Genomic DNA, 25,190 nt, shown 5'->3' on the forward strand with positions numbered 1-25,190 from the left:
CGTCGGATAAGGGAAACACATCAGACAATATAAACGACTGTGCCGCACCAATATCTCTAAGGATTTTAACCAGATGCTGAGATGCTTCATCATTCGTTAGGGTAACGAACCCCTGAAATAAACGGTTCATAACTGTGGTCGGGGACTGGGTCTTTCAAACTACAGTTACCCTGTGGCACCTGTTTCGTTTCAGACCTCACAACCGTACGAATTAGACCAACACCTGTTGGCGGCTTGGCACAAAGAGGCATCTCTTGTTTGCGTTTTAGCAGGAAGCATTAATCATATGTCCCACCTTCTGACAACAGAAACAGGGACGATCATTTTTCTGGCGTGCTTGATATACTACTGCTGGCCGATTAGGAATAAACGTAGGTAACTCAGTGGCTCTACTCTCAGTACGACCCGAAAACACGCTCTTGTGCATCAACACAAACTCGTCTGCCAACACAGACGCTTCTGACAGGGAGGAACCTTTCTGTTCGTTTAGGTAAACTACAAACTCTTCCAACAAGATGAACTCCCGGAGAGAGTTTAAATCAGTTACCTTACTAGCAGCATGCCATTTATCAAACAGATTTCCCTTGTCTCTAGAAAATTCCACACACTTACTAGAAGACTTTCTATGAGACCTAAATCTCTGTCGGTATGCCTCAGGCACAAGCTCATAGGCGGAAGAACAGTAGCTTTGACCACTTCATAATTCAAACTGTCTTCTGGAGGTAGCGCTGACAAAACCTCTTGGGCTTTACCAGTTATTTTACACTGAAGTAATAGGCACCATACCTCTTCAGGCCATTTCAATGCTACGGCTATACGTTCAAAAACACAAAAATAGGAGTCAACCTCTGACTCCCTGAACAAAGGTACCAAGGCAATCTGCCTACTAATGTCAAAAGTGTTGGAAGCTACAGCTGGTGAGGACACCTCACTAACAGGCACAGTAGGAACAGAGGCTAGCCTCACTGTCTCTGCCTCCAGTTCCATCTGGCGCATTTTGAACTCCATCTGCCTCTTTTCTCTTTCTGCCTCAATTTTACACATCTCCAACTGCCGCTGGTCTCTTTCTGCCTCCATTTTACACATCTCCAACTGCCTCTGTTCTCTTTCTGCCTCCATTTTACACATCTCCAACTGCCGCTGGTCTCTTTCTGCCTCCATTTTACACATCTCCAACTGCCGCTGGTCTCTTTCTGCCTCCATTTTACACATCTCCAACTGCCGCTGGTCTCTTTCTGCCTCCATTTTACACATCTCCAAATGTCGCTGGTCTCGTTCTTTTTCTGTCTCAATTTTACACACCTCCAACTGGAGAGTCTCTCGTCTAATTTGGGCTCTCTTCCGCCTCCAGTTGGAACTGTATTGAATGGACATCCCTCCTGGCATCACCGATTGACTGTGGGGAGAGTGGATCAAAACGGGGCAATGTGACTGGAGCTTTAGCCTCGCCCTCGTTCTTAGACACCAACGGGTTTACAGGAGCAGCAACATCCCCTACAGGGGTAGTAGGCTCAGGCAGCGGTAATACAAGCACCTGCTCTTCCAACAATACATATAACACTAGCTGTTTAACCTCCGCCTTAACTACACTCTGCGGAATAGCTACTGAATAATGGTCAGCAAAGGTCAGTAAATCAACTCTACGACATTTGTCAAAAACCTCCCACGTAGGGTTATCCAAAAAGGATTTCAAATCAAAAGTAGACATTTTGAACTACTACCAAAACAGAGCCAACAAATAGCAAACGAATCAAATCAAAGTTTATTTGTCACGTGCGCCGAATACAACAGGTGTAGTAGACCTTACAGTGAAACTCTTACTTACAGGCTCTAGCCAATAGTGCGAAAAAAAGGTGTGTGTGTGTAGGTAAGTAAAGAAATAAAACAACAGTAAAAAGACATTTGAAAAAAAGAGTAGCAAGGCTATATACAGACACCTGTTAGTCAGGCTGATTGAGGTAGTATGTACATGTAGGTATCGTTAAAGTGACTATGCATATATGATGAACAGAGAGTAGCAGAAGCGTAAAAAGAGGGGTTGGCGGGTGGTGGGACACAATGCAGATAGCCCGGTTAGCCAATGTGTGGGAGCACTGGTTGGTCGGGCCAATTTAGGTAGTATGTACATGAATGTATAGTTAAAATGACTATGCATATAAGATAAACAGAGAGTAGCAGCAGCGTAAAAGAGGGGTTGGGGGAGGCACACAATGGGGTCTTTGACCATTTTCAGGGCCTTGCTCTGACACCACCTGGTGTAGAGGTCCTGGATGGCAGGCAGCTTTGCCCCAGTGATGTACTGGGCCGTACGCACTACCATCTGAAGTGCCTTGCGGTCGGAGGCCCGAGCAATTGCCATACCAGGCAGTGATGCAACCGGTCAGGATGCTCTCAATGTTGCAGCTGTAGAACCTTTTGAGGATCTCAGGACCCCATGCCAAATATTTTTAGATTCCTGAGGGGGAGTAGGCTTTGTCGTGCCCTCTTCACGACTGTCTTGGTGTGTTTGGACCAATCTAGTTTGTTGTTGATGTGTCACACCAAGGAATTTGAAGCTCTCAACCTGCTCCACTACAGCCCTGTACATCAGCTATGACGCTATTCCCAGCTGTGACGCTCAACACTGAACTAGACCACTACAACAATCTGCACGAGCAGCATGGGAGTCAGCAATGACAGATCCCGGATGAGTCCCCACTTATGTTATGAATCCCTATGGCTCTGCAGTCTAAGGGGGATGGAAACAAGACCCGTAACATAACTCATGCAAATTATAACAGTGAAAAGGGAACAGTGAGAACACTGAGAACTAATAACCACAGACAACTTAAATCTACCCTCAAACACTATTGGTTTATTTTTAAACACACGGTAAAGGGGGGCGGGAAAAGGGTCTGAGCTGGACCCAAGGAAAGAAACAAATATCCCAAAACACCCGTAAGCTAGACTAGCCTGCTTCAATACAGATAACTAACTACCTAACCAATAAAATACAGTGGGTGGTCCGCCCAGTTCTAACTAGGGTATTTAGACAAAGTATTCCTACGGGTAGTGTATGCCCATGGGCAACTTGGCTTGGTACCCCATTTCCCCACCATAAAACAAACAGTCAAACACCATAACAAAATAACAGACAAAGTGACATGTAGTTGCAAAAACAAAAGAGAGATCTCTGAATACAAGGAGAGAGGGAGAGAGACCTGGGGAAAAAACTGAATGGGTTTTTAAACCAAGGGAAAGGGGATGTGATTGGGTAATGGAAACAGGAGGTGTGTCTTCAGATTGATGACTGATTGGGGAATGATGATTGCCACCTCTTGAGGGGAGAGGGAGAGAAAATAAATACACACACAGGATACACACTCAGGATACCTGTATCTGTAACAGTAATGTATCCCGACAGTACACTCTCGATGGTACTCCTGTATAACACTGTGAGGGCCCTCTGGGACGGGCCAAATTTCTTCAGCCTCCCGAGGTTAAAGAGTCACCTTAGTGCCTTCTTCACCACGGTGTCCATGTGGTTTGTATGCCGAGAAGCTTTACGGTTTTGACCATCTCCACAGCGGCCTCGTTGAAGATGGAGGTGTGCCTAGCCTGTTTCCTCCTGAATTCCACAATCAGCAGTTCCTTTGTTTTGCAGATGTTAAGGGAGAGTCAGGAAGACCAGGGACCCTGTTGCATAGGGAGGAGTTCAGTCCCAGTGCAATGGCAATTGCGTCGTCTGTGGATCTGTCGAGGCAGGAGGCGAATTGGAGAGGATCGAGTGTGTCTGGGAGGGAGGAGGTGATGAAGTCTTTGACTAGCCTCTCAAAGCACTCGGGTCAGTAGTGATTTAGTTCAGTTACTTTCCCAGGCACAGGGATGATAATAGACATCTTGAAGCAGGTGGGGATAACGGCCTGAGCTAAAAAGTGAACTCCATGAATTAATCTTCTGGTCATCGTGAGTGAACAGATTGTACCTGGGTCCACCATAAGAGAGGCTGGTTTCAGACGATATCTAGAAGTATAGGACATGCTCTGGCCTGTACCAGGGAAATGCATAACCTGTATTAGTAGATTATAGGAAACCCGGTTGCAGTGAAGTTATTGTAGCAATATCATTACCTATCGAATACCAATGTATGTCTGTTGTGGCAGACCAGGGGGTTTGGTCAAGACGTCAATAGTATGATTAGCTCAGTTTCAAGGATGTTTATTTAAATAATAAATCAAAAAAGAAAAGGATAGGTCTCCCCATGAGTCCCTCTTTTCGGGATACCATCTTCTGGGCTCCGGGTCTTGCTGTATCCTGTCGGGCACAAAAACTGAACTCCCTCCTCATACCTCTGAAACCATCCCCAACTATACGGGAGTCCTTTCTTCCCCCTGATCTCCCGTGTGTGCTGCCCTTCTGGCAGCTTTATGGGCCTTGCACAGCTGGTGAGCAATCAGCCCTTGATTACTAACCAGCTCCCAATCAGCCCCAATTAGTCCTGGCCGGAGAGCCCGTCAAGACCTGGCACGTCCAGCCGTCGCCTCGTGATTTATACTCCGTCCGTCACCAGGCCTCGACGAGTCTCCCCCTGGTGGCTGACCTGCAGTACGCCCCCCGATTGTTTGTGTACTTTCCCCTGGCCCTTTCCCCTCGCGGTCAACCTGGCTTGTCTGAGCGCGTCCAGCACCGCCTGGAGGCGAGTCAGGTGCTTTTTCCAACCTTGGCTGTGGATGATGATATCATCCAGATAGGCCGCTGCGTACTGCTGGTGGGGTCGATGCACTCTGTTCATCAGTCACTGGAATGTGGGTGGGGCTCCGTGGAGACCAAACGGGAGCACCTGGAACTGATACAAACCGTCTGGTGTCGAGAACACCGTCTTCTCCCGGGAAGAGGCTGCCAACGGTACCTGCCAATATCCTTTGGTCAGGTCAAGGGTGCTGATGTACTGGGCCTTTCCCAATCGGTCGATGAACTCGTCCACCCTCGGGATGGGGTAGGCGTCAAATAAGCTTATGTTGTTCACACCCTGGAAATCATTACAGAAGCGGAGGCTACCGTCCGGTTTGGGTACGAACACGGTGGGGCTGCACCATGCACTGTGGGACTCTTCAATGACCCCCATCCTTAGCATAGCCTCCACTTCTGGTTTCACGGCCTTCCTTCGGGACTCCAGAATCCGTTATGGCCTCTTTTGTACTGTTTCCCTGGGCCGGGTACGGATGTGGTGTTCAATGAGGCTCTTACACTCTGGGTATTATATTTGTGTATCCATACGCATAATATTTGGGGTATTATAGCAAGTTAGTGTGCCTTTTCAGGCCTGTTAAGAGGGTAAGTAATTATTAGTTGGTCAAGCCTAAGATGACGCATGTTACTTTGGAAATTTTATTAGGTCCCATCTTTTCCGATGTCCTTTTTTCCGATAGGAATTTGTCATATTCTGTCCATTGTCATTCGTAATGGCCTAGTCATTAATGTGTTACTACTGCCGCATAGTGGTGATTTAGTTTAAGCCCTTTTATTCAGTGCCTTCAGAAAGGATTCCTGCCCCTTGACTTAAAAAAAATATATATATTTATCTTCCAGCCTGAATATGCCACGCCCTGACCATAGAGAGCCCTTGGTTCTATATGGTATAGTAGGTCAGGGCGTGACTAGGGGGTGTTCTAGCTCAATATTTCTATGTTGGTGTTTTGTATGGTTCCCAATTAGAGGCAGCTGGTAATCGTTGCCTTTAATTGGGGATCATATTTAGGTAGCCATTTTCCCCCCATGTGTTTGTGGGATATTGTTTTGTGTTTGTGCATGTGCACTCCTACTTTCACGTTTCGTTGTTGGTTTATTGTTTTGAAGTTTCACCGACTTAAAGATGTGGAACTCTACACACGCTGCGCCTTGGTCTGTCTTTGATCATGAGCGTGACAGAATGTAAAATTGACTAAATTGAGATTCTGTGTCAAATTGGAATCTTGTTTTTTTTTTCAATTTCGGAAATAATAAAAAATTCAAACCTGAAATGTTTTGTATCAATAAGTATTTAACCTCTTTGTTAGGGCAAGCCTAAATCATTTCAGGAGTATAAATGTTCTTAATAAATCACAAAATAAGTTGCACAGACTCATTCTGTGTTAACAAATAGTGGGTAAAATGTTTTAATGACTACCCCATCTCTGGACCCCACATACAGTTTATGTTTACATACACTTAGGTTTGGAGTCATTAAAACTAGTTTTCAACCACTACACATATTTCTTGTTAACAAAATATAGTTTTGCCAAGTTGGTTAGGACATCTACTGTGTGCATGACAAGTAATTTTAATTCCAACAATTGTTTACAGACAGATTATTTCACTTCTAATTCACTGTATCACAATTCCAGTGAGTCAGAAGTTTACATACACTAAGTTGACTGTGCCTTTAAACAGCTTGGAAAATTCCAGAAAATTATGTAAAGGCTTTAGAAGCTTATGATAGGCTAATTCACATTATTTCAGTCAATTGGAGGTGACCTGTGGATGTATTTCAAGGCCTACCTTCAAACTCAGTGCCTCTTTGATTGACATCATGGGAAAATCAAAAGAAATCAGCCAAGACTTCAGAATATTTTTTTTTGTAGAACTCCACAAGTCTGGTTCATCCTTGGGAGCAATTTCCAAACACCTGAAGGACCAAGTTCCAGAACAACAGCAAATGACCTTGTGAAGATGCTGAATATCCCTTGAGCACAGTGACGTTATTAATTAGACTTTGGGTGGTGTATCAATACACTCAGTCACTACAAAGACACAGGCGTACTTCCTAGCTCAGTTGCTGGAGAGGAATGAAACTGCTCAGGGATTTCACCAGGAAGCCAATGGTGATTTTGAAATATGAGAAAACTGAGGATGGTAAAAAGAAGGAAGCCTTTACAGAATACAAATATTCCAAAACATGCCTCCTGCTTGCAACAAGGCACTTTAGTAATACTGCAAAAATGTGGCAAATAGTTATGTTTGGGGCAAATCCAACAAAACACATCACTAACTACCACTCTATATATTTTCAAGCATGGTGGTGGCTGCATCATGTTATGGGTATGCTTGTCATCGGCAAGGACTAGGGTGGTTTCTTTGGATAAAAATAAACGGAATACAGCTATAAGCACAGGCAAAATCCGAGTGTTAAAGGGAAACATGGTTCAGTCTGCTTTCCAACAGACAAATTCACCTTTCAGCAGAACAATAACTTATAACACAATCCCAAATCCTAACGAGAGTAGCTAACCAACAATGAATGTTCCTGAGTGCCCTGGTTAAAGTTTGACTTAAAAATCTATGGCAAGACTTGAAAATGGCTGTCCAGCAATGATCAACAATCAACTTGACAGAGCTTGTTTCTAATGAATAATGGGCAAATACTGTACAATTCAGGTGTGCAAAGCTCTTATAGACTTACCCTAATAAATTCACAGCTATAATCGCTGCCAAAGGTTCTTCTACAAAGTATTCACTCAGGGGTGTGAATACTTGTGTAAATTAGATATTTGTGTATTTAATTTTCAATCAATTTGTAAAAACATTTGCCATTATGGGGTATTGTGTGTAGATGGGTGGAGACCAAATCTATGAAGTCCTTTTTTTATTTAGGCAGTAACACAACAAAATGTGGAATAAGTCAAGTGGTATGAATACTTTCTGAAGACACACTATATGTAGTAATATGTTATAGTGTGATGCCTTTATAGTTCATATTTTAAGTGGTGTCAATATAATGCCATTGTATTTCTATGTACAGTATGTCATCCTAATATTAATGGCACTTTGCATTCTGCTCTGCAGTGCTTCCCTTCTCTCTTTTGTCCCACACATTTACTAATGAGCTGATGCTGATTCAATTTAATTTAACATGCAATATCAAGAGTAATGCAGGCACCTCCTGATAAATGAGTGAGTAAATTCATGTGTTTAATTCATGTGTTTAATGCACATGCTTAAACATAGACTCGGTGATATGATGTGAACACAAGCAGCAGTGTGAGATAATGCAAAGTGAGGGCAAAGGAAATGGCTGCACTTGTCAGCACCCATAAAGATAATGGTGAGCATCTGTGCACGTGCACAGGACTTTTTCATCCTTCTCATGCAGCATGACAGTTGTGTGACAGCAGTCGGTAATTACGTGGTTTTTCTTCCTCGCATCCACAGACATTCTCCTCCAATCTTTTTTTTTAAAAGGACGTGAAAAGAAAGGACGTGAGGAAGCGAAGAAAAGACAAAGACAAAGAACCTATCCCTGAATCCCAAATCAAACCCTAGCCCTTACACCCTATGCTCTGTGTAGACCTGATGTGGTTTGAAAGGTATAAGCAATATGGTGACAATTCTACCTTGCCTATTAGAGGGCAAGATGGAGCTGCTGTAGCCCAGCATATGTGAATGTATCGATCCGGACAAGTCTCCCAGTCCCTGCCGCTGAAAAACATCCCCACAACATGATGCTGCCACCACCATGCTTCACCGTAGGGATGGTGCCAGGTTTCCTCCAGATGTGACGCTTGGCATTCAAGCAAATCTTGGTTACATCAGACCATGGTCTGAGAATCTTTAGGTTCTTTTGGCAAACTCCAAGCGGGCTGTCATGTGCCTTTTACTGAGGTGTGGCTTCCGTCTGACCACTCTACCATAAAGGCCTGATTGGTGGAGTGCCGCAGAGATGGTAGTCCTTCTGGAAGGTTCTCCCATCTTCACAGAGGAACTCTAGAGCTCTGTCAGAGTGACTATCGGGTTCTTGGTCACCTCCCTGACCAAGGCCCTTCTCCCCCGATTGCTCAGCTTGGCTGGACGGCCAGCTTTAGGTGGTTCCAAATCTGGTGGTTCCAAACTTCTTCCATTCAAGAATGATGAAGGCCACTGTGTTCTTGGGGACCTTCAATGCTACAGAAATGTTTTGGTACACTTCCCCAGATCCCTGCCTCGACACAATCCTGTCTCCGAGCTCTATGGGCCTCATGGCTTTGTTTTTGCTCTGACATGCACTGTTAACTGTGGGACCTTATATAGACAGATGTGTGCCTTTCCAAATTTTGTCCAATCAATTAGATTTACCACTGGTGGACTCAAATCAAGTTGTAGAAACATCTCGAGGATGATCAATGGAAACAGGATGCACCTGAGCTCTATTTCGAGTCTCATAGCAAAGGGTCTGAATACTTATGTAAATAAGGTATTTCTGTTTGAAATGCAAACATTTTTTGTTTGTTGCTTTGTCATTATGGGGTATTGTGTGTAGATTGCTTAGAAAAAAAGTATATTTATTCAATTTTAGAACAAGGCTGTAAATGTAACAAAATGTGGGAAAAGTCAAGGGGTTGGAATACTTTCCGAAGGCACTGTGCATGTCGGAGAGGCATGTTTGTTCATTGACGTCTAACCATTACAAAATGTTGTGTTCTGCTCAACGAACCCCTGATCTATATATAACCTGTGTGTTTTTCTTTCTGTGTCCTACTCATCTGTCTGCTCCCCTTTCCTTTTCACTCTGCTCTTGTTCGCCAGGATCCAGGGGCTCTGCCATTCTGCCTACCGTATCCCTTCCCTAGACGTGGATCCATGACCAACCACTCTCCAAGATCCCACTTTTCATGACATTATCTACAGCTGTCTACAGCTACTGTTATTGTCATGTTGAACACATGTTTAATCAAATCTGTTAAGAAACTGCACTTGCCATATCATCCTAGGCACAGTGAGATACACAGATGCGCTACATACACTAGCACTGCAAACACTCCAACAGCGAAGAGAGCAGCTGTGCCTGGAAAGCCCCCTTCCAAGACTGGCTGCCTGTGGAGGTAAAGTGACGTGCAGAACCACCCGTAGAATCCACCTCCTCTCCGTCCCACACACCAGAACTGAGAGATGAAAAAGAACAGCCATACACTACTTCTGCCAAATCTTTTTGAGGATCCTCCTCTCGTATGATGCACTTTACTTGTCAGTCATACTTCTGTTTTGTCAACTAAATTGCTCTTTATTTTTTTACGTGTTGACTTTAGCCCATACCCATGTGGGTATATTAAATTAAATCAATCCCTTCATTACATTTACATTTACATTTAAGTCATTTAGCAGACGCTCTTATCCAGAGCGACTTACAAATTGGTGCATTCACCTTATGACATCCAGTGGAACAGCCACTTTACAATAGTGCATCTAAATCTTTTAAGGGGGGAGAAGGATTACTTTATCCTATCCTAGGTATTCCTTAAAGAGGTGGGGTTTCAGGTGTCTCCGGAAGGTGGTGATTGACTCCGCTGTCCTGGCGTCGTGAGGGAGTTTGTTCCACCATTGGAACAATTTCATTACACAACTGTTCCACAAAAAGAGCAACATTTTCATATTTCAATGTTAAATATTGACAGGTAGGTTCAAAATGATTCAACTGTCTGTTGTGTCCTGCATTATATTCAACTACAAGTGTCCTGCTGAATTACTGAGCTATGCCTATATGCCACGCGGTGGAGGAAGAGAGATAGGAACAAAGTAGCATAATAGGACTAATGAAAGCCTACTTTAGTAAGACATGACAAGGGGAGGTGAGCTCAAAACAAGCCAGACGAGCCAGTGTATGAATTGAACTGATTTGCACATGAATGAAGTGATACTAGCTGCATAGCAGCTCACGTTGCAATCTGAAAGGTAAGTTCATGTCCAGTTTACATATTTTCTTCGCCATTTTCCCAAAACCGTTTAAGACATGACATTTCATGTTGTTAAAATGTTAACAAGGTACCCAAAAGTAGTTCAAAGTCATGTTTTCATCTTATTATCTAAACAAAACGTGTTTAAAAATCCCTAGAGTCGATGACCGTGCCCCATATAACTGTAATTAGCATCATAAAAAAAGCCCCATCAAAGTCTGTTTAAGCAAGAGAAATCTGTGGTGGAAGGTGGCCTAGCTACAGCGGTGTTTGCCAGACTATAAGCCATCCCGAAAATGGCCTACAAACTAGTATGACCAATATATGGAAATATGAGACTCTGACAAACATGATGGTGTTCTCCATTTTGCTCTACACCCCCCAGGAGCGTCACAGGACTCATCTGAGGTTAGTACCGCCGATCTGCCAACTTCTGCTTGTAGCGTCAGAACAGTTTGGGCTACACCTTTCCCTCTATAGAAAGGTGAGACTCTCAAGAGTGCTTAGGAGTATTTATGTCTGTAATAAAGCCCTTTTGGGGGGGAAAAACCCATTCTGATTGGCCTCGCCCAGTCATGTGAAATCCATTGTTTCCCGAGTCCCATTGTGACCAAGTGGGGGGACACTTTTTGTCAAGAGGACACTATTTGGCATGACAGGCCCATTAAAACAGAACACCACCTAACAATGGACACTGGGCTCTATATAAGGCCACTCTGCTCTGCTGTGTATGCTGTAGAGAACACAGGCATGTGTTAATCACTCGCCAATCCCTTCACATACACATGTGATACATTCACCAGAGCAGCTTGATGGACACAATTCACTACAGCTGTTAGTTGCCATTAGCTATGAGTGTTCCACAGCCATTCGCCAGTTCGTGATGAGCAGCCAGGTGTGAACTACAGACCTCATTGGAGAGGCAATGCTAAGTCATTCCATTTTGTCAGACCGCTACAGAACAATCTATCAATACAAATTCAAATTAGGAAGAGTAACACTGAATACGGTTAGCCAAGCGCAATAGATAAATGGTCATGCAACATATATTTTCACTCATCCTCATACTTTGAGATAATCAACTCAGCCACAAAGCTATAGAGAATAGAACATAATAGTAAACTTCAACATCATAAATTACAAGTGGCAATGTTGGTCAAATCGTGAGTAGTGGGAGCTACAATATTCTGGGTTGGTATCTTTTCCAGATCTGGGAAAAGAGATGGAATTCCTTGTGCTATGTAAACCGTGACAACAAGCATTCTGGCCCTGTTGACACAGGGAAACATATTTCTGTCAGCACCATCCAAATTTATGTTAGAGCCCCCGGCTCAGAGCGAAGCAGCAGTTAAACTAATCAATGGCAATGTGCTCCTCCATATGAGCCTGCTTACCGCCAAGCAGACCTGGGTTCAAATACTATTTTAAATCTTTCCAATATTTTGAGTGTTTGCTTTAGCTTGCTTAGAGGACCAGATGGGTGGGTTTTACAGGTTTGGGAAGATTTGATTGGTCCAATAAGCCAGGCAAGCTTAGTTGAGCACAGATAAAGTATTTTAAATGATATTAAATAGTATTTGAAACCAGGTCTGCCGCCAAGCTAACAGTAACAACAGCATGGGAGAGAAAACAAAGACAGGAAGAGGAAACGCGACAACAGGCCCTGAAATGTGAGAAAACCAGCATTGCTGCTCCCATTATCACTGTAATTAAGAGTCAGCAACTGTTCCTGTTAGCTTGTGATCGCCAAGCACTCCGGCAACGTTCCCGGAACGCTCGGCAAACGTCCTGAGAGAGGCACAGATTAGCTTTCAGAGGCAGTGGCACGCGGTCAACCCAATTCTGTCCCTGTCCTTTCAGATCCCTATTAAGGGCGGACGATTACACAAGGTAAATCTCGGCGACAATAAGGGAGAGAAGGGGAAGAGTGTGTTTCTGATGCGTGCGATTGTCTGTTAGTGCTTGTGAGCATGGTTAGCGAGATGCAGTGTTGTGAGTGTGTGGTCGTGTACTGCAAAACTGTACCGCATGTGTGTGTGAGTGAGTGCTGCATTGCACAAATGTAACGCATGAGTGTGTCTGTGCCACAGCGAGCGAGAGAGATTAGCTCTCCACTCACGTCCCCGATTCCCCCTACCCGGTGAGCAGGCAGCAGTCATGGACCAGGGTATCCTCTACGTAGACGCCCCTGTCCTGGTTGCTGTGGACGACGTCGCCATTGTGGTGCCAGAGCAGCGTGACCGAAGGGTCCAGGTAGGACACAGTGCACTGCAGCGGCAGCCGGTCCCCACGGAACACCACCTGTCTCTGGGACGGGATTAGCTGAAACAGGGGCAGCTCCAGAGGCTCATCTGGAGAGGAGAGGAAGACACCAGGGAGAGGGTCAGGGAGAAGAGTGGAGGACGGGAAGGGTAGAACTCATTCATCCAGAGAGAAGGAGAGACTGGTGCGGTATTGGAATGGGAGGGGAGGAGGGGAATCAAAATGAATGATTCTCCATGACTGAAATCATGTCAGTAATACGGTATTGCAAATGTGAACGCACAAATATAAACATACAATATGCACAAATACACTTACACAAAAACACACATTATCAATCAGGAGGATTAACAAAAGCTGTGGGGAATATAGAGGATTTACAGTCATTCAAATCAGTCACTAGCATAATAATTATGATTTTTGTGGATGTTGGCTATATAAAAACGCAGGTCAAGGGTTCAAAAGTTTAAGGAAAAGCTTAGAAAATGCTAGCACTGCCTGGCGCTGCATGCACGGACACACTTTTACATACTGATCTGAGATCATTGCAGTGTACTGGCTCGCTGTGGTACGTTGAGAATTCCACTGAAGACAGGGAACATGTTCGATTGGACACATAAAGACACTTCCTTGGACATGCTCCAAGGAGCCAGCTAAGCAACGCTCTACCTTCAGTTCCATTCAGATCAATGGAGAGTGATAGCAGTACAGTGTGAAAGGCCATTCAGTACATGAATTGTAAACCTCTCCCATGTCCGGCTGCTGATACATTCAGTTCAAACGCCTACATCTCCGGCTACATTACATCTACATTCAAAATGCTATGCAACAAATCTGACAGAGATCAGGGTTGGGGAGTAAGTGATTACATGTAAATCAGTTACATGCAATCAGATTACATTTTTAAAACTGTAATCAGTTATGTTACAAGGAAACGCATTGTAATAAGGTTACAGATACTTTAGACAAACTAGATGTTTACTTTTGAATCCATGTTGGCGAAAAAAATACATTATGATACCTTTCTGTTTTCTCAGTGATATTCCAATTTGTCAGTTTGTTCTACCTGAGCAAGTTTGACCACAAGTCAGAAACCACTATGATGAAACACTAAATGTGGGTCCGTTCTGTCTTCTTCCAATGCCTCTTAAGGGGAAAGAAATAAGATTACGATACTGAGTTTGTGTAATCCAATATGGCGCAGCAGTCAGACGTCTTTGTCCTGTCGTGTCCCTTGTATATATCGTTTTACATATTTTTCGTCGCATATCCTTTAAAATATTTTGCTAAACCTCATCATCTAAATACTCTCCTGCAAACCGCCTCACCCAATGTGGCGTGGATCTGCGTTGTTTTCCTAAAGTATTTCTATTTACTTTGGATCTGGAATCCCTCAACTGAAGCTAGCCAGCTAACTACCAGATATCAGTCAGCAAACCATTGCCAGCGGTCATCAGCTAACCTTCAGCTCGGAAAGCTCTCGTCAGTTCGAACAACGTGACTCTAACCAGAGCATAACGGACCTGTTATTTTTATCCCCGGTTTCCTAACGCAAACTGAACATTTTCATCTGGATCTTCACAACTAGCTAACCGCAATCCCGGATGACTACTCCTGGCTAGCGTTTCCATCTCAGAGCAAGCACCAATTTAGCTTGAAGCTAGGCCGCTACAATATCGGCCTGCTAGCTACCTAGAGCTACTTTGAACCCTACTAATTCCATGACTGGTCTATCCACGTCAGCGCACGAAGAGGCAAAAACAGACTTAACCCCACCGCGACGTCCCCCCCCCAAAGGCTAACTTTCTAGCCCCTGCTATCTGTTTGCTTGCTAACCCGGTCTGCTAACTGCTAAACTGCCGGGCCCTGGTCTGATAACTGCTAGCTTGCCTGCCCAGTCTGCTAACTGCTAGCCCTTGCTAACTGCTTGCTTGCTAACCCGGTCTGCTAACTGCTAGCTTGCCTGCCCAGTCTGCTAACTGCTAGCCCTTGCTAACTGCTTGCTTGCTAACCCGGTCTGCTAACTGCTAGCTTGCACTGGTCTACTAGCTGCTAGCTTGTTTAGCTCCGGCCTACTAACTGTTAGCTTGTTAGCCTGCTAACTGTCTGAATCGCTGTGTCCCCAGCCAGCCCAACCACTCACTGGACCCATAAGTTCACTTGGCTACGCATGCCTCTCTCTAATATCAATATGCCTTATCCATTACTGTCCTGGTTAGTGATTACTGTCTTATTTCACTGTAGAGCCTCTAGCCCTGCTCAATATGCCTCAACCAACCGTGTTGTTCCACCTCCTACATATGCGATGACATCACCTGGTTTAAACATCTCTAGAGACTATATCTCTCTCTTCATTACTCAATGCCTAGGTTTACCTCCAATGTACCCACATCCTACCATACCTTTGTCTGTACACTATGCCTTGAATCTATGCTATTGTGCCCAGAAACCTGCTCCTTTTACTCTCTGTTCTGAACATGCTAGACGGCCAGTTCTTATAGTCTTTAGCCGTACCCTTATCCTACTTCTCCTCTGTTCCTCTGGTGATGTGGAGGTTAATCCAGGTCCTGCAGTGCCTAGCTCCACTCCCACCCCCCAGGTGCTCTCATTTGTTGACTTCTGTAAACGTAAAAGCCTTAGTTTCATGTATGTTAACATTAGAAGCCTACTTCCTAAGTTTGTTTTACTCACTGCTTTAGCACACTGCCAACCCAGATGTCTTAGCCGTGTCTGAATCCTGGCTTAGGAAAACCACCAAAAACCCTGAAATCTCCATTGCTAACTAGAATGTTTTCCGCCAAGATAGGACTGCCAAAGGGGGCAGTGTTGCAATCTACTGCAAAGATAGAAAGTAATACAGAGCTCTGCAGGCTAAGTCTGTACCCAAACAATTTGAGCTTCTACTTCTAAAAATTCACCTTTCCAGAAAAAAGTCTCTCACTGTTGCCGCTTGCTATAGACCTCCCTCTGCCCCCAGCTGTGCCCTCGATACTATATGTGAACTGATTGCCCCCCCATCTATCTTCTGAGCTCGTGCTACTAGGTGACCTAAACTGGGACATGTTTAACACCCCGGCCATTCTACAAACTAAGCTTGATGCCCTCAATCTCACACAAATTATCTATGAACGTACCAGGTACAACCCCAAATCCATAAATACGGGCACCCTCATAGATGTCATCCTAACTAATTCGCCCTCCAAATACACCTCTGCTGTTTTCAATCAAGATGTCAGCGATCACTGCCTCATTGCCTGCATCCGTAATGGGTCTGCGACCAAACGACCACCCCTCATCACTGTCAAACGCTCCCTGAAACACTTCTGCGAGCAGGCCTTTCTAATCGACCTGGCCGGGGTATCCTGGAATAACATTGACCTCATCCCGTCAGTAGATGATGCCTGGCTATTCTTTAAAAGTGCCTTCCTCACCATCTTAAATAAGCATCCCCCTCTCATAAAATGTAGAACTAGGAATAGATATAGTCCTTGGTTCACGCCAGACCTGTCTGACCGTGGTGTTCTGCATTAGCATTGAATAGCCTCCGTCATATGCAACTTTTCAGGGAAGTTAGGAACAAATATACACAGGCAGTTAGAAAAGCTAAGGCAAGCTAAGGCAATACATTTGCATCCTGTAGTGCTAACCCAAAAGAGTTCTGGGACACTGTAAAGTCCATGGAGAATAAGAGCACCTCCTCCTAGCTGCCCACTGCTCTGAGGCTAGGAAACACTGTCACCACCGATAAATCCACTATAATTGAGAATTTCAATAGGCATTTCTCTACGGCTGGCCATGCTTTCCACATGGCTACCCCTACCCCGGTCAACTGCCTGGCACCCTCCACAGCAACCCGCCAAAGCCCCCACCATTTCTCCTTTACCCAAATCCAGATAGCCGATGTTCTGAAAGAGCTGCAAAATCTGGACCCCTACAAATCAGCCGGGCTAGACAATCTGGACCCTCTCTTTCTAAAATGATCTGCCGAAATTGTTGCAACCCCTATTAATAGCCTGTTCAATCTCTTTCGTATCGTCTGAGATTCCCAAAGATTGGAAAGCTGCCACGGTCATCCCCCTCTTCAAAGGGGGTGACACTCTAGACCCAAACTGTTATAGCCCTATATCCATCCTACCCTGTCTTTCTAAGGTCTTCGAAAGCCAAGTTAACAAACAGATTACTGACCATTTCGAATCCCACCATACCTTCTCAGCTATGCAATCTGGTTTCAGAGCTGGTCATGGGTGCACCTCAGCCACGCTCAAGGTTCTAAACGACATCATAACCGCCATCGATAAGAGACATCACTGTGCAGCCGTATTCATCGACCTGGCCAAGGCTTTCGACTCTGTCAATCACACAATTCTTATTGGCAGACGCGACAGCCTTGGTTTCTCAAATGATTGCCTCGCCTGGTTTACCAACTACTTCTCTGATAGAGTTCAGTGTGTCAAAACAGAGGGCCTGTTGTCTGGACCTCTGACAGTCTCTATGGGGGTGCCACAGGGTTCAATTCTCGGGCCGACTCTCTTTTCTGTATACATCAATGATGTTGCTCTTGCTGCTGGTGATTCTCTGATCCACCTCTATGCAGACAACACCATTCTGTATACTTCTGGCCCCTCCTTGGACACTGTGTTAACTAACCGCCAGACGAGCTTCAATGCCATACAACTCTCCTTCCGTGGCCTCCAACTGCTCTTAAACGCAAGTAAAACTAAATGCATGCTTTTCAATCGATCACTGCCCTCACCTGCTCGCCCGTCCAGCATCACTACTCTGGACGGCTCTGACTTAGAAGACGTGGACAACTACAAATACCTGGGTGTCTGGTTAGACTGTAAACTCTCCTTCCAGACTCACATTAAGCAACTCCAATCCAAAATTAAATCTAGAATCGGCTTCCTATATCGCAACAAAGCATCCTTCACTCATGTTGCCAAACATACCCTCGTAAAACTGACCATCCTACCGATCCTCGACTTCGGTGATGTCATCTATAAAATAGCCTCCAACACTCAACAAACTGGATGCAGTCTATCACTGTGCCATCCGTTTTGTCACCAAAGCCCCATACACTACCCACCATTGCGACCTGTACGCTCTCGTTGGTTGGCGCTCGCTTCATACTCGTCGCCAAACCCACTAGCTACAGGTTATCTACAAGTCTCTGCTAGGTAAAGCCCCGCCTTATCTCAGCTGATTGGTCACCATAGCAGCACCCACTCATAACAGGTATATCTCACTGGTCACTGGTCACCCCCAAAGCCAATTCCTCCTTTGGTCATTTCTCCTTCCAGTTCTCTGCTGCCCATGACTGAAACGAATTGCAAAAATCTCTGAAACTGGAGACTCACATCTCCCTCACTAGCTTTAAGCACCAGCTGTCAGAGCAGTTTACAGATCACTGCACCAGTACTTAGCCTATATGTAAACAGCCCATCTATCTACCTACCTCATCCCCATATTGGTATTTATTTATTTTGCTCCTTTGCACCCCAGTATCTCTACCTGCACATTAATCTTCTGCCGATTTACCATTCCAGTGTTTAATTGCTATATTGTAATTACTTCGCCACCATGGCCTATTTATTTCCTTAACTTACCTAATTTATACTCACTGTAAATAGACTTTTTGTTTTCATTTGCTCTACTGCATTATTGACTGTATGTTTTGTTTATTCCATGTGTAACTATGTGTTGTTGTGTGTGCTACGCTTTATCTTGGCCAGGTCGCAGTTGCAAATGAGAACGTGTTCTCAACTTGCCTACCTGGTTAAATAAAGGTGAAATAAATCAAATAAATAAATAAAAATCCAAAAGTTATGTTGCTGATTACAATTTTGGACAGGTAACTAGTAACTGTAACAGACTACATTTAGAAAATAACCTACTCAACCCTTACTGAGAGATAGTGAGAATGCGAAGGCACGGCTCCAATCCATCCCTCCAATCCATGGTTAAACTAAGCCAATAACAGAGCCAATAAATGTATATTTTAATGTATGATCTGAGAAACGATTAAGGTTGATTTAGCGAGGCCTGACCTTGATTTGATGTATACACACATGGTGAAATTACATAATGCATATAAATAGCAAATATAAGACATACAGTGCCTTGCAAAAGTATTCATCCCCCTTGGCGTTTTTCCTATTTTGTTGCATTACAACCTGTAATTTAAATGGATTTTTATTTGGATTTTATGTAACGGACATACACAAAATAGTTCAAATTGGTGAAGTGTAAAAAACTGAAAAGTGGTGCGTGCTATGAAGACCCTAAATAAGATCTGGTGAAACAAATTACCTTCAGAAGTCATATAATTAGTTAAATAAAGTCCACCTGTGTGCAATCTAAGTGTCACATGATTTGTCACATGATCTCAGGACATATACACCTGTTCTGAAAGGCCCCAGAGTCTGCAACACCACTTAGCAATGGGCACCACCAAGCAAGCGGCACCATGAAGACGGTGTTCTCCAAACAGGTTAGGGACAAAGTTGTGGAGAAGTACAGATCAGTTTTGGGTTATAAAAAAGTATCTGAAACTTTGAACATCCCACAGAGCACCATTAAATCCATTATTAAAAAATATAAAGAATATGGCACCACAACAAACCTGCCAAGAGAGAGCTGCCCACCAAAACTCACAGACAAGGCAAGGAGGGCATGAATCAGAGAGGCAACAAAGAGACCAAATAGAACCCTGAAGGAGCTGCAAAGCTCCACAGCGGAGATTGGAGTATCTGTCTAGAGGACCACTTTAAGCCATACGCACCACAGAGCTGATCTTTACGGAAAAGTGGCCAGAAAAAAGCCATTGCTTAAGAAACAATTAAGCAAACTTTTGGTGTTCACCAAAAGACATGTGGGAGACTGCAAACATATGGAAGAAGGTACTCTGGTCAGATGAGACTAAAATTGAGCAGTTTGGCCATCAAGGAAAACGCTGTCTGCGCAATCCCAACACCTCTCATCACCCTGAGAATACCATGGTGGTGGCAGCATCATAGTGTGGGGATGTGTTTCATCAGCAGGGACTGGGAAACTGGTCAGAATTGAAGGAATGATGGATGGAGCTAAATACAGGGAAATTCTTGAGGGAAACCTGTTTCAGTCTTCCAGAGATTTCAGACTGGGACGGAGGTTCACCTTGGCCCTAAGCATACTGCTAAAGCAACACTTGAGTGGTTTAAGGGGAAACATTTAAATGTAATTGGAATGGCCTAGTCAAAGCACAGACCTCAATCCAATTGAGAATCTGTTGTATGACTTAAAATTGCTGTACATCAGCAGAACTCATACAACTTGAAGGAGCTGGAGTAGTTTTGCCTTGAAGAATGGGCAAAAATCCCAGTGGCTAGATGTGCCAAGCTTATAGAGACATACCCCATGAGACTTGCAGCTGTAATTGCTGCAAAAGGTGGTTCTACAAAGTATTGACTTTGGGGGGTGAATAGTTATGTATATTGGGGCGGCAGGGTAGCCTAGTGGTTGGAGAGTTGGACTAGTAACCGGAAGGTTGCAAGTTCAAACCCCTGAGCTGACAAGGTACAAATCTGTCGTTCTGCCCCTGAACAGGCAGTTAACCCACTGTTCCTAGGCCGTCATTGAAAATAAGAATTTGTTCTTAACTGACTTGCCTCGTAAAATAAAATAAATATTCAAGTGTTCTGTTCTTTGTTTTATTTCTTGTTCGTTTCACAATCAAAAAATATTTTGCATCTTCAAAGTGGTAGGCATGCTGTGTAAATAAAATGATACAAACCCCCCAAACTCAATTTGAATTTCAGTTTGTAAGGTTACAAATGTGGAAAAATGCCAAGGGGGGTGAATACTTTCGCAAGCCACTGTATGTGATGCTGTACTAAAGTACACCATTAACATCCTCATCTCCTGGACTAACAGCAACTCATCTGTTGATAATCTACATGTGTTTATAAAAAACAACCACATACTGTACTTTTTTACCCTCCAAATTGGTGACATCCAATTGGTAGTTACAATCTTGTCCTATCGCTGCAACTCCCGTACGTATTCGGGAGAGGCGAAGGTCGAGAGCCATGCGTCCTCCAAAACACGACCCACTGCTTCTTGACACACTGCTCGCTTACTCGGAAGCCAGCCGCACCAACGTGTCTTAGGAAACACCATACACCTGGCGACTGTGTCAGTGTGCATGCTCCCGGCCCGCCACCGGAGTCAAGGACATGTCTGCCGGCCAAAACCTCCACTAGCCCGGATGACGCTGGGCCAATTGTGCTCCGCCTCATGGGTCTCCCGGTATCGAACCCGGATCTGTAGTAACTCTGCTAGCACTGCAATGTAGTGCCTCAGACCGCTGTACCACTCTGGAGGCCCTCAATCTACATGTCTTTTATCGTGTCATTTCATTTGTCGATCATTTACAGAGCCATGTATTTGGTAGTTGCACATGAAGAGGTGCAGAACTGGAGCTACCGCATACCCTGTAGCTGACTGCAGCTGGCTAAATGGTACCACAGCAAAAAAAAAGTGATGGACCTGCTATTATGCTCATACTGTTGAATCAACACTAAGTGCCAAAGGATCCGAGTGGCAGATGGCCTGTGCCTATCAGGCGCTGCCAGGGTGAGATTGTGTGTGTGTTTTCCCGGTGTGTACAGTATGTGCGTGCTGATGAAGTAAGGGTGTTGAGCCATTGTGTGTGTGTAATGGCACGAGGAAAAGCCAGGGCAATGCCCTATCCGTGTGTGTGTTTGTGCGCTAGTGTGTGTGCGAGCGTGTGCGCGCGCGCATGTGTGAGTAAGTGTGTGTGATGGTGCGAGGATCCCTGGGCTGCAGTTAACACAACCCCCTAGAGTCGATGTCCTCACCCATGATGAAATCTAATTAGCATAGCACAAAAATCCCAGTAGAAATTTGTCTGTTGAAGCTAGAGATGTTTTTTTTGCAAGGGCTGCGTCTCAATCCACTGTGGTGGAAGGTGGCAGAGCTACAGCTGTGTGTGTCAGACCAGGAGACGGTTCCGAACGGTTTGGCTCTACGACCCCCACAAGTGTCACGGGACTAATCAGAAGTCGATAATGAATGTGTAATTGTGACAAATGTGTACATGTTTTTAACGTTTAAACTGCCTTTTTTTTCATCGTTTAAACATTTAAACGATAAGAAAATGTTCATGAAATGAGAAGTCACAATTCAGATATGATCCTGCGTATGACAGCTACGGGGCAATGCAGTTCGATCTACCGCAGTCCTGGCTACTTACCAGAAGGCACTCACCTTACTACTGTCCCCAACAGTGGTAGTTAGTGCCATTTTATGTTCTCTGCTGTGTCCCTCTCCTCTATGTTCCCAATTGTCAGTACATGGGACTTCATGTCCCGCTTCTTATCAATGTGATTGCTCGTTGCAGTGATGTATGACAGCATGTTCATAGATGTCCAAAAATCTGTTGTTAATGCCACGTATGGTGTTCGAGAGCTCGCACTCTGTACTTGCAGAGCAATCATTGTACATTTTCTCCATCCAGGCCGTCACAGTTTTTGGCATCTTGTCGTGTGCTTCTAGATAGATATGCCATCAAGGCAGTGAAGCCGACATCCTCTACCATTGACAATGGATGCATATCAACTGTAATCAGTGCTGTGATTTTTTTTCACTCTGTCCCTTATCGCACTGCCGCCAGCAACGGGTTGGGGGTGACTTCCTTTCAGATGGTTAAGCATTGCACCTGTACTGCCCCTGTAGCTCAATTCCACCTGGCAAAGATTGCATTCATTTCACCACCTTCTCAAGTATTGCCAAACAGGACTTTGCTGCTGTCGCTTCCCTGTCTCACACTCTGCCATTTTTCCAACCGTTAACAACGCTGATTTGCGGAGCACTATAAAGTCTATCTGTGGCAAATCATTTGAAAGATGAATATTTCCTACTACTAACTTTACAGCATTGTTGCAAAAGGTATTTGTATGTTTTGTGCCGCACTGTGATTGACATTTTGTTAAAAAATGTTTGCCAGAGATTTTTTATGGAACAATAACGATCCAAATGTCATTTACACGTTCACACCCCTAGTACCAACTCTGTCTGTAGCGTCTGAACGGTTTGGGCTACACGCTAAAGTATTCAGACGCCTTGACTTTTTCCACATTTTGTTACGTTACAGCCTTAATCAGAAATGTATTACATTATTATTTTTCCTCATCAATCTACACACAATACCCCATAATGACAAAGCAAAAACAGGTTTTTAGAAATGTTTGTTAATTTATAAATAAATAAAACTCATATCACATTTACATAAGTATTCAGACCCTTTACTCAGTACTTTGGCAGCGATTACAGCCTTGAGTCTTCTTGGGAAGGACGCTACAAGCTTGGCAGACCAGTATTTGGGGAGGTTCTCCCATTCTTCTCTGCAGATCCTGTCAAGCTCTGTCAGGTTGGAGGAGAGAGTCACTGCACATCTATTTTCAGGTCTCTAGAGGTGTTTGATCGATCGGGTTCAAGTCCGGGTTCTGGCTTGGCCACTCAAGGACATTCAGGGACTTGTCCCAAAGCCACTCCTGCATTGTCTTGGCTGTGTGCTTAGGGTCGTTGTCCTGTTGGAAGGTGAACCTTCGCACCAGTCTGAGGTCCTGAGCACTCTGGAGCAGGTTTTCATCAAGGATCTCTCTGTACTTTGCTCCATTCATCTTTCCCTCGATCCTGACTAGTTTCCTAGTTTCCTAGTCCCTGCCACTGAAAAACATCCCCACAGCATGATGCTTCACCGTAGGGATGGTGCCAGGCCAAAGAGTTCAATCTTGGTTTCATTAGACCAGAGAATCTTGTATCTCATGGTCTGAGGCTTTAGGTGCCTTTTGGCAAACTCCAAGAGGGCTGTGATGTGCCTTTTACTGAGGAGTGGCTTCCGTCTGGCCACTCTACCATAAAGGCCTGATTGGTGGGTGCTGCAGAGATGGTTGTCCTTCTGGAAGTTCTCCCATCTCCACAGAGGAAATCTTGAGCTCTGTCAGAGTGACCATCGGGTTCTTGGTCACCTCCCTGACCAAGGCCCTTCATCCCCGATTGCTCAGTTTGACCAGGCGGCCAGCTCTAGGGAGAGTCTTGGTGGTTCCAAATTTCTTCCATTTAATAATGATGGAGGCCACTGTGTTCTTTCGGACCTTCAACATTACAGAAATTGTTTGGTATCCTTCCCTAGACCTGTAACTCGACACAATCAGTCTCGGAGCTCTATGGACAATTCCTTCGACCTCATGGCTTGGTTTCTGCTCTGACATGCACTGTCAACTGTGGGACTTCATATTGACAGGTGTGTGCCTGTCCAAATCATATCCAATTAATTGAATTTACCACAGGTGGACTCCAATCAAGTTGTAGAAACATCTCAAGGTTGATCAATGGAAACAGGATGCATCTGAGGTCAATTTAGATACTTTTTTTTCTATCTTTACAAAATTTGCAAAAGTGTCCAAAAGCCTGTTTTTTTTTTTTTTTGGGGGGTAAAGATGATGATGATGAAAGATGAGACTCTCACGAACATGTTGTTGTTCTCCATTTTTCTCTAAAACCCCCAAGTGTCACGGTGTCTCTGAAGGTACCGGGATGGAAATATAATGGAAGTGAATAGGGCATTTCCACATCAAAGGGTCATTCCATGGTAAATTATTATAATTATTTTATCTCTCAGACATAGGACACATGCACTTCAATCTGTTTTTCCATGTATGAATCTGTTATCAAATGCGTTTCTATGGACTAATAGCAGGCCAAATTCAATGTTTTATCATATATATATTTTTTTTTTTTTAAATACACAAAATTATAGCTACCGACAGGGGTCCTAAAATTCAAAATCAAATAGCTAAATGATCCTTGTTAAGACCATCTTAAAACAATTCCCAGCCCCAGGCCCCTAACCAGATTGACCTGTGTTCCCTGGCAGGAGGGGCGTGCCGAGCAGCTGCTATGGCTGGTCCTGCAGTGAGTGGACACATGGCCAAACGTCTGGCAGTAGTCCACAGAGGAAACCATTCAAATCACTACAGAACAGCTCCACCAAAGCCTGGTACCTGATCTGTTTGTGCTGTCTTGCCAAACACAACAATCCACCCGCAACTGCTAAATCGGTCTGTGAGTGAGCCACATCATTCAGGATGGGAAGCCATTAAATGATAATCTCCTAATTAATCAAAACAAGTCCAACACTTCCATTTCCTCAATACGATTAGGCCCTTTCACACACACTTTCCACACTTCTTATTGTATTCGGAT

At 44.3% G+C, this 25,190-nt stretch overlaps 1 protein-coding gene across 3 annotated transcripts in view; it reads right to left on the reverse strand.

Moving 5' to 3' along the window:
- LOC118369393 (adhesion G protein-coupled receptor A3-like) overlaps positions 1–25,190 on the reverse strand; it is a 262,103-nt gene that overhangs the window by 159,857 nt on the left and 77,056 nt on the right. For all 3 annotated transcript variants that reach the window (XR_008095029.1, XR_008095030.1, XM_052498400.1), the window contains exon 7: positions 12,799–13,012. Coding sequence is in view for 1 of the 3 variants with exons in the window: in XM_052498400.1 (XP_052354360.1) it covers positions 12,799–13,012 (214 nt within the window). In the remaining 2 variants the exon portion in view is untranslated. The remainder of the gene's footprint in view (positions 1–12,798; positions 13,013–25,190) is intronic.

The sequence above is a fragment of the Oncorhynchus keta genome, chromosome 36, assembly GCF_023373465.1.
Source record: "Oncorhynchus keta strain PuntledgeMale-10-30-2019 chromosome 36, Oket_V2, whole genome shotgun sequence".
NCBI classification, from domain to species: Eukaryota; Metazoa; Chordata; class Actinopteri; order Salmoniformes; family Salmonidae; genus Oncorhynchus; species Oncorhynchus keta.